Source organism: Pan paniscus, chromosome X (assembly GCF_029289425.2).
Source record: "Pan paniscus chromosome X, NHGRI_mPanPan1-v2.0_pri, whole genome shotgun sequence".
In the NCBI taxonomy this organism is placed as follows: domain Eukaryota; kingdom Metazoa; phylum Chordata; class Mammalia; order Primates; family Hominidae; genus Pan; species Pan paniscus.
In genome coordinates, this window is record NC_073272.2 from 111386400 (window position 1) to 111401362 (window position 14963).

At 39.0% G+C, this 14963-nt stretch overlaps 2 protein-coding genes across 6 annotated transcripts in view; one reads left to right on the forward strand and one right to left on the reverse strand.

The window, feature by feature from the left end:
- The window catches only part of TRPC5OS (TRPC5 opposite strand), a 29289-nt gene extending 23683 nt beyond the window's left edge, over positions 1–5606 (forward strand). For all 5 annotated transcript variants that reach the window (XR_008955222.2, XR_008955223.1, XM_057301136.2 and 2 more), the window contains exon 4: positions 3156–5606. Coding sequence is in view for 3 of the 5 variants with exons in the window: in XM_057301136.2 (XP_057157119.1) it covers positions 3466–3801 (336 nt within the window). In the remaining 2 variants the exon portion in view is untranslated. The remainder of the gene's footprint in view (positions 1–3155) is intronic.
- The window catches only part of TRPC5 (transient receptor potential cation channel subfamily C member 5), a 309990-nt gene that overhangs the window by 130052 nt on the left and 164975 nt on the right, over positions 1–14963 (reverse strand). Inside the window, exon 3 of the mRNA XM_055106604.1 lies at positions 13921–14442. Within this exon, the coding sequence (XP_054962579.1) occupies positions 13921–14442 (522 nt within the window). The remainder of the gene's footprint in view (positions 1–13920; positions 14443–14963) is intronic.

Below are 14963 nucleotides of genomic sequence, written 5' to 3' on the forward strand. Positions count from 1 at the left end.
CTCTGGGTTGCCTGTTCATTTTATTAACTGTATGATTTGATGAGTTTGTCCATTTTTGTATCCCCTGTTTCCCACATGCATGGTTGAAGCTTGATAATATTTACTGAATGAATGAGCTGAAAGTTGTTCCTCCCTCCCTCCTTCCATTATTTCTTTTTTTCAAAGACACTTACTGATTATATACTATGCTGGCAAGCACTTTTCTGTTCTTTGGGGATATAGCAGAAAACAAAACAGACAGATTTCTTAGTCTCATGACAATTACATTTTAGTCTATATGTATGTGGGGGTAAGGTGAGAGACAGAAAAACAAATAATTAAGCAAGAAAATGTGAGCTAGTTATAGATACCATCATGCAAAAATGAAATTTGTGTGTAATGGGAAAGGAGTGATTAGGGGCTTTACCCAGGTTGAGGGGTAAGAAATCTGAGGAGATAATATTAAAGTAGATATCAGAATGACACGAAATCATTCCCCACTCCTCCCCCACCAAGGAGAAAGGGATCCCAGGCAGAGGATATAGCTAATAAAAAGTCCCTTAAAGTGAGTTAAGGCTAGGCATAAACTATCCAAAAGACCCCTTTAGGCTAGTTAAGGTGTCCAGAGTTGGTTGCTTTGGAAATTACCATAACTGGCATAAGCTGATGCTACACTCTTACTCTTTCTTATTATTGGAATACTTAGCAGTTTCTTCAAGTTTCTCCTTGCCCTCTCCTCACCCACTAGTTGCTAAGTTCTGAGATTGTTTGAGAATAAAAAATAAAAAAAAAAGCTAATACAGGGGTCAAGAAAGTTAAGGCAAGGTCACTAATTTTTTTTCCCATCAAAAGTGACTGAGTCCCCCGCCCCACAAAAAAACTCATGGGCCACATAAAGTAATAAGTAACTACATTTCTCTTATAAGAGAGCAAAATATGGAATGTTCTACCTCTCTGCTTTTTATGTTTAGGTTGTGTAATGTACAACTCAATAAATACAATAAAAATTTGATGAATCAAATATAATTTATTCCAATTTTTTTCCAGTTTTAGGAGAGAGAGACAAGAAAAGATGATGGAAAAGGTTAAGAGTAGATGGAGATAGAGAGGGTGTGAAATAGAATGAAACACATAAGTGAATAAATGGAAGCATATTGATCAAGAGGAGGAATAAAAGAGTCCCAGAGGAAGATAGAGAAGCTGAGAAAGAAAACTGGGTGAATGGGAAGTCAGAAGTTAAATAGGTTTTGTGTGAGTGTGTTCCTGTCATCTTCTTGTGCCTTTGGGCTGTATATACCATCTAGTAGTTATTGCTTCCTTTGAAAAATGTAATGGTGCTCTCTTACAATATTTAACACACATCTTTCTTCTGTGTTTTCCTTCTGATGAGTTGATGCATGTTCTAAATAAATGCCAAATTCCTTTCCTTGATTTCTCTCCATATTTCCTTACATGAGACGTTTTTCTCTTAAATCAAACAAACAGATCCTTTGAATTAATAAAACAAACTGCTCTGCCTCTAGTACCCGTTCTCCTATATTCCATATGGAAAATTGCCTCCAACAAAATCGTGCCTTCTGGTCATTATCGTTGTGACCCTTATCATCAGGACAAACCCCATGTCTACTGGTAGGATTTTGGACAAAAAAAAATGTAGTGATCTGATAGGACTTAGGCTAAGTGGAGATACTATACAACTGAGTGGGTCAAAAAAGGCCCTGTGAAGACCAGCAAGCTGTATGTGCAAATCACAGACCATCTGGCTGATGATTTTCTGTACTCCAATAAATATCCAAGGATTATAGTCAGCTGAAAGTGAAGCCTGTGGCTTGCTGGGCCCCACTCTGGTCAGAACTGCTGAAAACTGGGCAATAATAGACTTGGTAGAATCCTAAAGGAGTTATATAGATGACTACTTCCTAAGACTTTCAACTAGGAAAAGCCTGACTGGGACTGGAGAAAGGAAGTTAGCCCAATTGACAGAATTAATAGCCAGAAATTTAACATGTAGATATACCCAAGAAAAAAACTGGTCAAAGGTATATAGCTACACTGATCAGCCATATAGACCTGGACTATTGCAGGAAAAACAATCTGGTGAAGGGAGATATGAAAATAAATTGGTGAAAGAATTTAGAAATTCTTATAAAGACATGTGTCAGCTCATTAGAACAGAAAAGCAGAATAATCTATTTGGAATGAGAGGGGAGATAATCTAGGCCCCCAAAACTAATGTAGACCCTGAAGCTTCGGGGACTTTAAGTTTCAACTCAGCTCCCTTTTCAGTTCAATTTAAGGTTGTAGGATGGGCTTGTGAAACCTCAGGGCATATGGGCATGTATGTGCCAGGTTAGCAGAGAAGAAAGAGTTAGAAAACCTGTGAATCAAATAAACAAGTGAGTAAGAAATATGAGATATATCAAAATATTAAAAACTTCTTGCATCCTCAGCAGATTCATTTTAAGTGTGGTGGGGAGTGGTAAACCAGACAAATGTAGCAGGTAGATTATATTGAGCCAATATCTAGATTTTCAAACAAATAATATTGCCTCACACAAATATATACTTACTCAGAAAGTGGGTTTGCAAAGCCCACCAGACACGCAGATGAAAATAGTACAACCATGGCTTTAGATAAAGTTGGAAGAACTAGCTGCTAGATATGGAAGTGGGGCAGTAATAGGAAATTATCAAGGAACTAGTTTTATAACTGAAATTCTCCAAAGTTTGGCAAAATATGGAGAATATAGGACTTTCATTTACCATAAACTCCCCAGGCTGCAGGGCATCTGAAAACTTTAATGAATGGATTCCTAGAAACACAGAAAGAATTCAGCAGCACCCAGATATAAATGGCAATGAGGCAAAGGTGCTAATAATTGACAGACCCTGCGTGAGTGTATCCTTCCTCAAAAGAGATGTTCAAGAAAGACAGACAAACTACCTATACTCACTTTTCTCCCAAATCTCTTAACAAGAGATAAAGACCATGAGGTTTTCAAAGGAAAGAGAAGTAGTAGAGCCTCACAAGGCCAGCAACAAAGGAGGGGCTATAGTTAGACATATCGTTTCAACCTTAACAGCAATTCTTGATAGGGGTAACCAGTAGCCATAGCCTGTAGGATGGATAAAGGCTCAAAGATACTAATCTTTATATCTCTCTTTTTTATTATTAGGTCTGCTTTGCTGTTTTCTCTTGGCTGTGACAGTCCGCCTGATGGTCATTATAACAGCAGTTCACCATTAGTACAAACAAGAGTACCATACATAAATTCTGTGTGCGGTTTACCAACATCATCAAAAAGTTATATTGTTCCACTGTTCTCATTCTTTACTTGATCACCATCATAATCATATCAACATCCTAATTTCTGGCCTAAACCAACCACAGAACCATTGTTAGCCCCTTATACTATCCATTGTCACCAAGAGTCCATTTGCTAGAGCTTTTAGTGATATTTTATCTATTTAGAAGAGCACTGCAGCATGGATTCTGTGTTAATTCATGTACTCATTGATGGACTTGTTGCTTGTGTAGCCCAGTTAATAAGAATAGCTGATGAGCTTTTACAATTCATTCTACAAGTACAAGAAGTTCCTTATGTAGAAGAAAATGGTAGAGCAGAAGAGACTGAAGCAGATGCACCTCTTCCCGAGGAGCCTTCGCTACCTGATCTCCCTGATCTCTCAGACTTAGACTCAATACTTACACCAAGAGAGGATGAAGACCTAATATTTGATATAGATCAGGCTATGTTAGACATGGATAACTTATATGAAGATACAGTCTCTGGTATAAATGATGACTTAACAGGTGACTAAGACCCAATTTCTGCCCCCGCCCCCAGGGATGTGAAAACTGATCATTTCCCTGTTTTAATATATTCTTATTTTCTGTATATTAGCAATATGTGTTTTCTCATAGTTCCGCACATTTTCATTACTAATAACCCATATAACAAGTGAGATTTGATTTACTTCTAGCAAAAGCTGGTCTTTTTTCATCTTTGTTGTTATTCAGAAAGTTCTGGCTTTTGCCATGTAGGTCTCCCTTTACCTGTACTTACTCTCATGCTAGAATTTCTGATGATGGGAGCAAACAATAGTAAAGAAAAGAAATTCCTTGCCTAATTATGGAGTGGAGAACTGACGAACTCTATCACATCTTGGGACTAATTTCACTGCTCTCCAATGAATGCAAATGAAAAGGGGAATATCCCCCAGGGTAGCATTACAGTAAATGAATACATTCACATTAACAAGACAGTGTTGGGATACTTTTATTTGAAAGGATATAACTCCTTACTTATCCTTTAAGAAAGCATGTGTCCGACACAAAATGCTATAGCAGACTAAGGGAGGTAATTTTAAAAGAGTACTATCTACCAGATAATAAAAGTGCAGAAAGGTTTTCAAATGACTGTTGCCAAGGAGAAAACTGAAAAAGCTGGGACCAAGAGTTCCAGTGCAGGACTGTTCTTGCAAATTCTGACCACATTGTAGCTACTTTGCACTATTATTCCCCAAATGGAAAAGGCACACTATACCAAATAATCAAAGAGAGAAGTAATAGAAGGGCTAAGCAAAGCCCTACAAGGACTATTCACCAATGGAAAGACAAACACTCACCATATTGGACTAAATATCTATGGACTAGATATAGTCCTTAGGCATCAAAGCAGGAAGATGCTACAACCCCATAATATGTGGAGCTGGCTGGACCCTTGTTTTCCTGGGTCACCTGAACAGATTGTACTATAATGGTACCTCAGGAACTAGATAAGATATATTCCAGTGTTTGCTTTGATTCTGTAATTTTATGTGCTTAAGGATTGTTAAGATATAACCCCCGCTCCAAGGAATGGATTGTTGTATTAAGTATGTTTGCTCTATGGAGCAGAATTAGAGTTAATAGTGAAAAGAAATATTTAGGAAATAAGAAAATACTTAGGAACAAGAACTAGTGCGGACGGTGTTTTCAGGAGAGAGAAGCAAATTAATAAATTGTCAACAGTTATGCGACGGTTTATGATGGAAAGCCATGATATGGAGTTAGTTTCTAAACAGGTTTATGAACAAAGCCCTGTTTTTGCCTTCTGCAAATTAGCCAACCCTAAGATGTTGCTATAAACAGCTGGTAGGCGATTGACATAAGTCATGTATCTGAAAGCTCAATTAGATGGAGAATTATTAACTAGTTTAGTCCACTGATTGGATATCGCTGATTGAAATCCTGCATCTCCTCCAGGAGAATGGAGTGAGTGGCTGATCCTTTATGCAAATTAGCCCTTTTCTGTATCTTCTTAAGACCAGTGTTAAAGCCAATTATTATATAGCATGGCAGAAAAGAGACGGGCTCATCATTCTGAGACAAGCTTAAAGGTGTGAAAATCAAGGAAGATAGGCTGGTAGATGGCATTAGATTAGGTAGTACAAGTTTTCATCCCTATTTGTTTGGGCTAAAATATGTGGGGAGTTGTGCCTATATAAATTCTTATGTGTGATGATTACTGCTAGTTATTATCTTATGATTGTTTACAATCTGTATTAGCTATTGATCTAAACCATTTTATTGTTTTCTTTCAAGAGATTTTAACTAATAAACTTTCATTCACAAATCAAAAAAACGTGTGGTCATCTTAAATTACCTGGTGGTGAATTTGGAGGCTACCAAATGGGCCCACAAGAACTTCACTCAACGTAAGGTAGCAGAGCATAATAAGAGAGAACGTTGTACCAGGATTCTGAAGTTATACTTCTGGCTTTGTCAGATGATCTTAAACAAATCTCTAAACATAGTCCTTTCTCATTTGCAAAATGAGGGTTATTAATAAATTTTCTGCTTACCTTCAGTGATAATAAGGAACAAATGAAATAATAGTTTTCAAAGCCTTTGGCATGACATATCTGGCATTGAGACAGAATATATGAAATCACGACTTTTCAGGAATATCTGAAAAATGTGCATGCGTATGTTCATTGCAGCACTATTCACAATAGCAAAGACATGGAATCAACCCAAATGCCCATCAATGATAGACTGGATAAAGGAAATGTGGTACATATACACCATGGAATACTATGCAGCCATAAAAAGGAACAAGATCATGTCCTTTACAGGGACATGGATGGAGTTGGAAGCTATTACCCTCAGCAAACTAACGCAGGAACAGAAAACCAGAAGCCACATGTTCCCTCGTATAAGTGGGAGCTGAACAATGAGAACACATGGACACAGGGAGGGGAGCAACACACACTGGGGCCTGTTGGGGGCTGGGGTGGGGAGAGAGAGCATCAAGAATGGATTCCCAGCTAATGGATGCTGGACTTAATACCTAGGTGATGGGTTGATCAGTGCAGCAAACCACCAAGGCACATGTTTACCTATGTAACAAACCTGCACATCCTGCAAATGTACCCCAGAACTTAAAAATTAAAAAGAAAATTCACCCATCTGCAAAAAGTTTGTATGACAATACCTGAAAGTCTATTTGACATGAAATAATTATCCAATAGTTTTACACCTGTTTTCTAAGAGATAAGAGCTTTCTTATTCTACTTCATGCCAAAGTTAGAGTTTGGAATCAGCTATTGTTTCATTCTTTGGAGCTGATTTTTTTTTTTTTAACCAAATTGAATTCTTTTGGGGAGTCTACTTGAATTCTAGTAGGAATAATAATGAGGAAAAAACAATATGAAAAAGCCCTTCAGGAAATAATGAATTATATTCCATTTAAGGCTAAGATTTTGTTCCTGAGGGGGTTATGTAACTCTGAACGTTATTAACCCATTGTGATCCAACTTGATTTTTATGATTTTTTTTTTACATGAAAGCTGACTATTGTGTTTTTGTATTGACAGTCTTACCTTAATAGACTAGATGTACTTAGTGATACCTCTTGGGAATACTGCTTATATTTTTTCAGAGATCCTACTCCCTCCAGCCCATATTTAAAACTGGTTTTCTTCTGTCTATTTAACCCTCAGAAAGTTCACAAACCAACTAACCAACCAACCAACCAACCAACCAACCAACCAACCAACAGAAAATCCCTAAAGAAAGAAAAAATGACTTCTAGTTCCTGAAGTTAGTTATTTGTGAATTACTTGTATTGATAAATAAAACTGTCAGTTTCCAATATCACATCTCTTCAGGGTAATAAATAATCCTTGGAGGTGACTGCCATTATACTTATGAAGGTTGGAACTGCATTTTACAAGGTAAGGAAAATCACTGAAGTCTTATACCTGGTCACAATTTCATCTTAAAGACCCTAGAAAAATGCTGAAGGCAGCCGGACGCGGTGGCTCCCGCCTGTAATCCCAGCACTTTGGGAGGCCAAGGCGAGTGGATCACGAGGTCAGGAGATGGAGACCATCCTGGCTAACACGATGAAACCCCGTCTCTACTAAAACTACAAAAAAATTAGCTGGGCGTGGTGGCGGGCGCCTGTAGTCCCAGCTACTCAGGAGGCTGAGGCAGGAGAATGGCGTGAACCTGGGAGGCGTAGCTTGCAGTGAGCCAAGATCGTGCCACTGCACTCCAGCCTGGGCGACAGAGCGAGTCTCTGTCTCAAAAAAAAAAAAAAAAAAAAAAAAAAGAAAGAAAGAAAGAAAAATACTGAAGGCATCTCAAAGATAATTTTAAGTTTACCACAAATATTCATATAAGGTGGACAAGGGGGCCACAGTTATGAAACATAACTTTAGTGTTTCAGATTCCTCTAATCAAAGATGTCATTAACAGGCCGGGCACGGTGGCTCACGCCTATAATCCTAGCACTTTGGGAGGCCAAGACAGGCGGATTGCCTAAGCTCTGGAGTTCAAGACCAGCCTGGGCAACATGGTGAAACCCCATCTCTACTAAAATACAAAAAAATCAGCCGGCCCGGTGGTAGGCACCTGTAATCCCAGCTACTCAGGAGGCTGAGGCATGAGAATAGCTTGAACCTGGGAGGTGGAGGTTGCAGTGAGCCAAGATCATGCCACTGCACTCCATCCCGGGCAACAAAGCGAAACTCTGTTTAAAAAAAAAAAAAACAAAAAAAAGGTGTCATTAACAAAATCTGTTGTTGAACGCATGTAAATACACATACCTCTATATTATGACAAATTCTGGAAATACTGGTCATTCTAGTAACCTTATTCTTACTTAAACTTGGGGGAACACGCCTTTCTTGAAACTATAACTTCGAGGTTTTTAATGTAGGCAAACCCCCAACTTCCAGCTTTGGAAATCAGCTCTGTTGCAGCACATTTTATGAAGAAAAAAAATGTTCTGTGTGAAATACAGCTTTTAATCTCAAGTTTTAAAAAGACATGTTGTCTATTTGAAACTTAAGATGTGAATGGGCTTATCTTTGGGTCCTTATCCCAGGTGCCAGAGTTCTTGATGCTTCTCCCCCACAAACCTCGACTCATCGAGAAAAATTCCATTTGTACTGGGTATTTCTTCATTTTTTTCCCCAGTTGGAATCACAGCACACTTTAAAAGATTTATCAAGTTGTCATCAGGTATGGCACTAGAGAGTGGAGAAGTAATGCATCTGCTCTGTCCTATTCCTCATTACAGACATTGAGGAAGTAATCCTACCTATCCTTGAAGACAGAACCTCACAGTCCAACTGTTATTAAGCATGGAATCAAGTGGAAAAGACAACTTTTCTCTTTTAGCTCAGTTATTTCGTTATCATCTAGAGGCTGTTTCTCTTTGAATAATTCTGTTCCTGGGAAATAATTCTTGTCCATTCCCCTACAGGCTTCTTTCGGGTATGAAGGTCATTTGAAAAAAAAAAAAAAAAAGAAAATGTCCTTTCCATCTTGGTTTGGGGCTCCTGATATGTAACCCTCAGGGTAAATGTGTTCCACTAGATCCTGGGGTGTGACCCACTTAAGATGTTAATATGTTTTTTTCTTGATGAGTTAGCACACATAAACTATATGCCTTCAAAGAATTTGAGAAATTTTGTCTAACATGGAAAAGCTGAGTTAACTTGTCATAAACATAATGCGAGCATAGGACTGGCACGGTGGCTCATCCCTATAATTCAAGCACTTTGGGAGGCCCAGGCAGGTGGATCACCTGAGGTCAGGAGTTTGAGACCAGCTGGCCAACATGGTAAAACCTGTCTCTACTAAAAATACAAAAATTAGCCAGGCGTGGTGGTGCATGCCTGTAGTTCCAGCTACTAAGGAGGCTGAGGTGGGAAGATTGCTTGAACCTGGGAGACGGAGGTTGCAGTGAGCCGAGATGGCACCACTGCATTCCAGCCTGGGTGACATAGTGAAACTCTGTCTCAAAAATAAAAATAAAAATTAATAATAATAATGGAAGCATAAAGTTAGGTTTCATTCATTTATTTGCATCGAAAGGAAAGATTGGTTTGCCTAGTTTCATCCAATCCTACATGAGAAGAGTTTATACTGCAAAAATCAAGTGTATTATATAATGTGATAAAATAAAGATCAAAATCATGACTTTTTTATGCTTGTGGCCCTAAGCACTGTGTGAGTGTTTCATTTTTTTTTTAAGACCAGATTTTGGATATTTACTGAACAGACTTATCAGTCTGATTCCTCAAATCAAGGACTTTTGAGAATGAAGTTCTCACAGACACTTGAATTGTTGGAACCTCAGTAGCTCACATCATTGAGCTAAATTTATATGCTAAAGTTAAAATCACAAAAACACAACCCCAAAAAGGACGTTGCTGATTTGTTTAAGAAGGTGGGATTATTCAGCCTTAAACTAGACATGTGAATTGAATAGAGAGAAATTGGAGGTTGTATGCATTTGAGACTCAATGAAACCACATATTTTTAAAAAACTCTAATTCACAGATTAGGAAGGATTACAGTTTTTTTTCTAGAAATGAAGTCACAATTCAGAAGGGATTTATACAGTTTGATGAGTATAAATTATGTTTTACGTTCCTGAAGCAATGCCTTTGGAGTGTAAACTTTAAGATATATATGATTTCTCAAGCCTGCCTTTCTAATCAGCGTGGCTTAGTTTGAAGAGAAACTAATTATGTTAAAATTGATGTATGGCCATTGCTAAGATAATTTATCTTGGAAAATTTGGAGCAAAATATATAAATATAAATCTCCAAATGATTCTGAAGTCTCTGGCTATGAGGCTAAACTTTAGGCCATATTTGAGTTTCGGTGGCTCTTTGGAATTATATTCTTTATCACTATTGACATTGAAGTTGACAGTCACTCACTATCCTGGCTGTATACCTGGAGCTAGAGTTTGATGTGACCTGATTGAAATAATTCAGTCTACTAAATACCATGGTTTTCATTTATTTGATTCACAAATATCAGTGAATAGCACCAGGCCTAAAATTGTTGATCTTTGCATAAATAGAGTGCTTTTTGAATTACTTTTCAAAAAGTGATTTACTTTTGAAATTACTTTGATTACTTACTTTTGAAATTACTGCTGAATATCCATAATATTGAATAGTTAAGAGGTGCTACTTTGCCAGTGTTATGGATTAAACATAATTTAGCTGGCTGGGCATGGTGGCTCACATCTGTAATCCCAGTGCTTTGGGAGGCTGAGATGGGAAGATCACCTGAGGCCAGGAGTTTGAGGCCAGGAGTTTGAAACCAGCCTAGGCAACATAGTGAGATCTTGTCTCTAAAAATAATAAAAATAGGCTGGGTGCGGTGGCTTACGCCTGTAATCCCAGCACTTTGAGGGGCCCAGGTAGGCAGATCACTTGAGGTCAGGAGTTCAAGACCGGCCTGGCCAGCATGGCGAAACCCCATCTCTACTAAAATAAATAAATAAATTAATTAATTAAAAAAAAAAAAACCCAAAAATTTTCTGGGTGTGGTGGTGCACGCCTGTAGTCCCAACTACTATGAAGGCTGAGGCAGGATAATCGATTGAACCCAGGAGTCGGGGGTTGCAGTAAGCTGAGATTGTGCCACGGCACTCCAGCCTGGGTGACAGAGAGAGCCTCCGTCTCAAAAATAAATAAATAAATAAATAAATAAATAAATTAATTAATTTTTTAAGTGTGGCCTTGTGAAATATGAAACTATGCTTAGATAAGTTCACTATTGAAAGTAAAATAGACACTCCAAAACTTGTGCATCTCCAAAAATGAATCCTAGTGACGATGGTTGCACAATGTGAATGTACTTAATTCCACTGAACTGTAAACTTACAGGTGGTTAAAACGTGAAATTTTATATTAGGTATATCTTACCACAATAAAAAGTCCACTTCAATGTACACAGAAATGGACCCTGGAAACAATGTTGGAATCTCTGATGCTTAATCAAGAGAACAAGAAGAAATAAAACCCTGTGGCACATTCAGATTAGTGGGATGATAGTTGAGAAATATACGAAAATATAGTAGCATAAAGATATTATGTAAAAACATTGATAAGAAATTGTGGAATAAAGAACACAAGGGACAAAATTTCTGGACAGCAAAAGGACTAAAACAAAGAGGAAAAAATAATGAGAAGGTTAATGAGGATTGGAGGGCAGTTAATGTAGAATCCAAAAGTGATCATATGACAAGCAGATCCCCATGAGAGTGAGAAAGTCATCACATTGGTTTTCAAATGCAACAGTAACTAAAACTGGCAAATGAAGATCATATGAGCAAGTGGAGTCAAGCCATACAACAGAAGGTGACCTACCAACACAAAAATTGATGAAATATTGCAGTGAAATTGTTTGAAAATAAATGCATTCTCAATTTTAAAGAGAATGGGGGGCCTAAAATTGTAAAGTTAATCTCATATTCAGTGGGGTGAGGACTGTAAACTTTAGTTGTATTTTGCAATTATCTATTTTTTAAAAACTGTTTTATTCCCATTAACCATTCTGTCACTTGGAAGCAATTCATGTTCTAAAAATATCTGTGATTTTTTTTCTCACAGTATTATAACAATTTATGTAAAGTGAAAAAACACTGAAACAATAATATACATCTTTAATGGAAATATATACATATATCAAAGTGTAGATACAGCAGACTGCTTAACACGATAACTGATACTTCACATCAACAGCAGGGCTGTGGGAGAGAGGGAGGGATAAGAGAAGGATGGGCCTTTACTATATCTATTACCTGCCATTTTACTGCACAGAATTAGACCATATACCACGAGTCCTCCATGTGTAAAAATAAAAATGAATAATTATAGCCGCTAATAGTAAATTTTTTTTTGATACACAGTCTCACTCTATCGCCCAGGCTGGAGTGCCATGGCATGATCTCGACTTATTGCAACCTCTGCCTCCCAGGTTCAAGCGATTCTCGTGTCTCAGCCTCTGGAGTAGCTGGGATTACATGCACGTGCCACCACACCCAGCTAATTTTTGTACTTTTAGTAGAGACTGGGTTTCACCATGTTGGCCAGGCTGGTCTCGAACTCTTGACCTCAGATGATCTGCCAGCCTTGGCCTCCCAAAGTGCTGGGATTACAGGCGTGAGCCACCACACCCCGCCCAGCTAATAGTTATTGACTGCTACTGTATGCTCGGTATTTCGCTGTACCTAAGTATATTACCTATTTTATTTTATCTTTACACTTCTCCAGGGAGGTAAGCACAACACCAGGCTTATTGAAATAACTTAAAGCAGGTAAATGGCAAAAATAAAATAAGGGGACTCATAGGTGGGCCTAACCATTTACCACTTCCTCCAGTATAGCCCTTTCGATCTCCATGTTGCTCTTTTTCATTTTTTATCCCATTCCAGGTTGCCCTGGTATTTGTTTTTTGCCTCATTTCTAAGGCGTAGTAGTTTTATTTTTGTCTGAGAAAAAGGGACCAGATAAACACACAATGAGGTTTGCCTCAGAGCCTGGATCCATGAAGGAATGGCACTGCCAGTTGCCCTTCAGCTGGCAGGCACCCCTCAGCTGCTTTGACTCCAGGTAGCATGGAAAAGAGATGGAAATGGACATTAAAGCACTTCTGGTGCCATGCACTGTTAGCTTTTCTTATTTCCCACAATCCCCTATGAAGTGAAGAAACTATTTTCATCTCTATTTTATAAATGAGAAAACTAATGCCCTGAAAATAGGAGTGAGTTTCTTTAGGTCATACAGCTAGTGGGTTAAAATTCTATCCTCAGTTGCTCTGGCTCCATAGTCCCTGCTTTTTCCGTGGTATCATGCTGCTTCCTTAAAGGGCTAAGTTAGCCTTGTTAGGAGGCTCTCCCAAACTGTCTGATAAGTTGGCATAGAACTACACCTGTTTGATTGTAAATCTTCCCTAACTGGAAATCAAAGCCTCACCTGTGACCTGCTTGAACTGACCTCCCTCAAAGACGTGGAACCTAACATTTTGGAGGTCATACCATAGCAGATCCTGCTTCAGCCTTTCATTGAACTACAAACCTTGAGTATGACTTCATCTTTCAAATGTGTTTTTTAGCCTTCTCGCTAAGGGGCTGCCAGGGATTCAGTTGTGCCAACAATTACCAGCATCCAGGCAGCGACCCTTCTGTAATCACTGCCCACTATGTCCCCAGTATATAGGATAGGATCCTTTGTTATGTGCTCTCACAGAGCACTGTTCTTTCAGAGTACATATCTTAGTAGGTAATTATGTATTCATTAAAGTGATCATTTACTCTATATCCACCACCAGCTTGTAAGCTCCATGAAAGCAGAGTCGGTGTCTGTCTTCTGTATCGCAAACATTCCGAACAGTGCTCTGTAAGCATTTGTTAAATGCATGAATGCTTTGCCACCAAAGAATCAGATGGTTACTTATCTGGCCATAAAGAAAATACAAAAAGGTTGTCTGTGCCTTGGATAAATGGGCCTAGCTGTGAGGCCTGCCCAACCATTTGTTTGTTAGAGGGCTAAATGGTAGAAAAATGCTGATTGTTGCTCTGCTGCTCCAGACTTTGGAGGCTTTAAGCTTCCCTGAAAGCAGACATGAGCTCAGCTTACCTCTTTCTGGTGGTATTTGATTGCCACCTTCAACTTGGCCAGGTCATGGTACTTCTGAGGGTCAAGCTCTTCACTGTGGTCATCTCGATGGTTGAGGATGATCTCCAGTTCCCTGGAGCTCCGAGCTTGGTCCAGCAGGTCTTTGGCAAAGAGCTTGCACTGCTGAGAGAGCTCCTCATACTCGGCCTTGAACTCATTCTCCACCTTGCTGAGCTCCTTGAGCTCCCAGCCCAGACGGAAGGCAGTTAGGATGGGGTCCTCACTTGATAAGGCAATGAGTGAGGGGCTTGCCAGAGCCTTATAGATGTTCAGTCGGGAGCGAGAGTGGCGCAGGCTGTCTACCTCTGAACTAGACACACACTCCACACAGTTGCAGCGGATCTGGTGGGGCCGTGGGATAGTGACCCGTTTTTGGACAAGCAATTTGATGATTTCGTAGTTGTTGGTGTGGGCAGCCAGCATGATGGGAGTGATGTCCGGTGTGAATTCAGAGAACTGCGTGTCCATCATCAGAGTGGGGACCTAGGTACAAGAAATGAGAAGAATAGAAGGGCAGGATTAAAGTTTGGAGAGAGAAGCATAGGGCCTATAAAATGCTGGCGATTCAGGAATTAGAGTCTCCATTCTTGTTTCAATTCTTTTGACCTCCTAAACCTCCTTCCTTATAGCTAATGTTTGTGGGATGCTTATTGTGTGCCAGGCACTATTCTAAGCACATTACATGTCTTTACTCATTTAATCTCCACAACAACCTTGTGAGGTAAATATTCTTCCCATATGAAGAAGCTGAGACAGAGGGAGGTTAAAGAACACACCTAAGGTTACAAAGTTTTTAGTCAGCAGAGCCAAGATTCAAACCCAAGCAAGACTCTAGAGCCAAGCTCTAGAGTCAAATTGTCAATTATGCAATGACAACATGCCCATTTCTGTCTGAGACATACTGGAGAATACAGAGAAGTAAAGGACATTTTTCCTGACCTCCTGGAGAATTACTTGGGTAGAGCAAACTTTCATAAAACTGGTAACAGTACATAGTATTATCT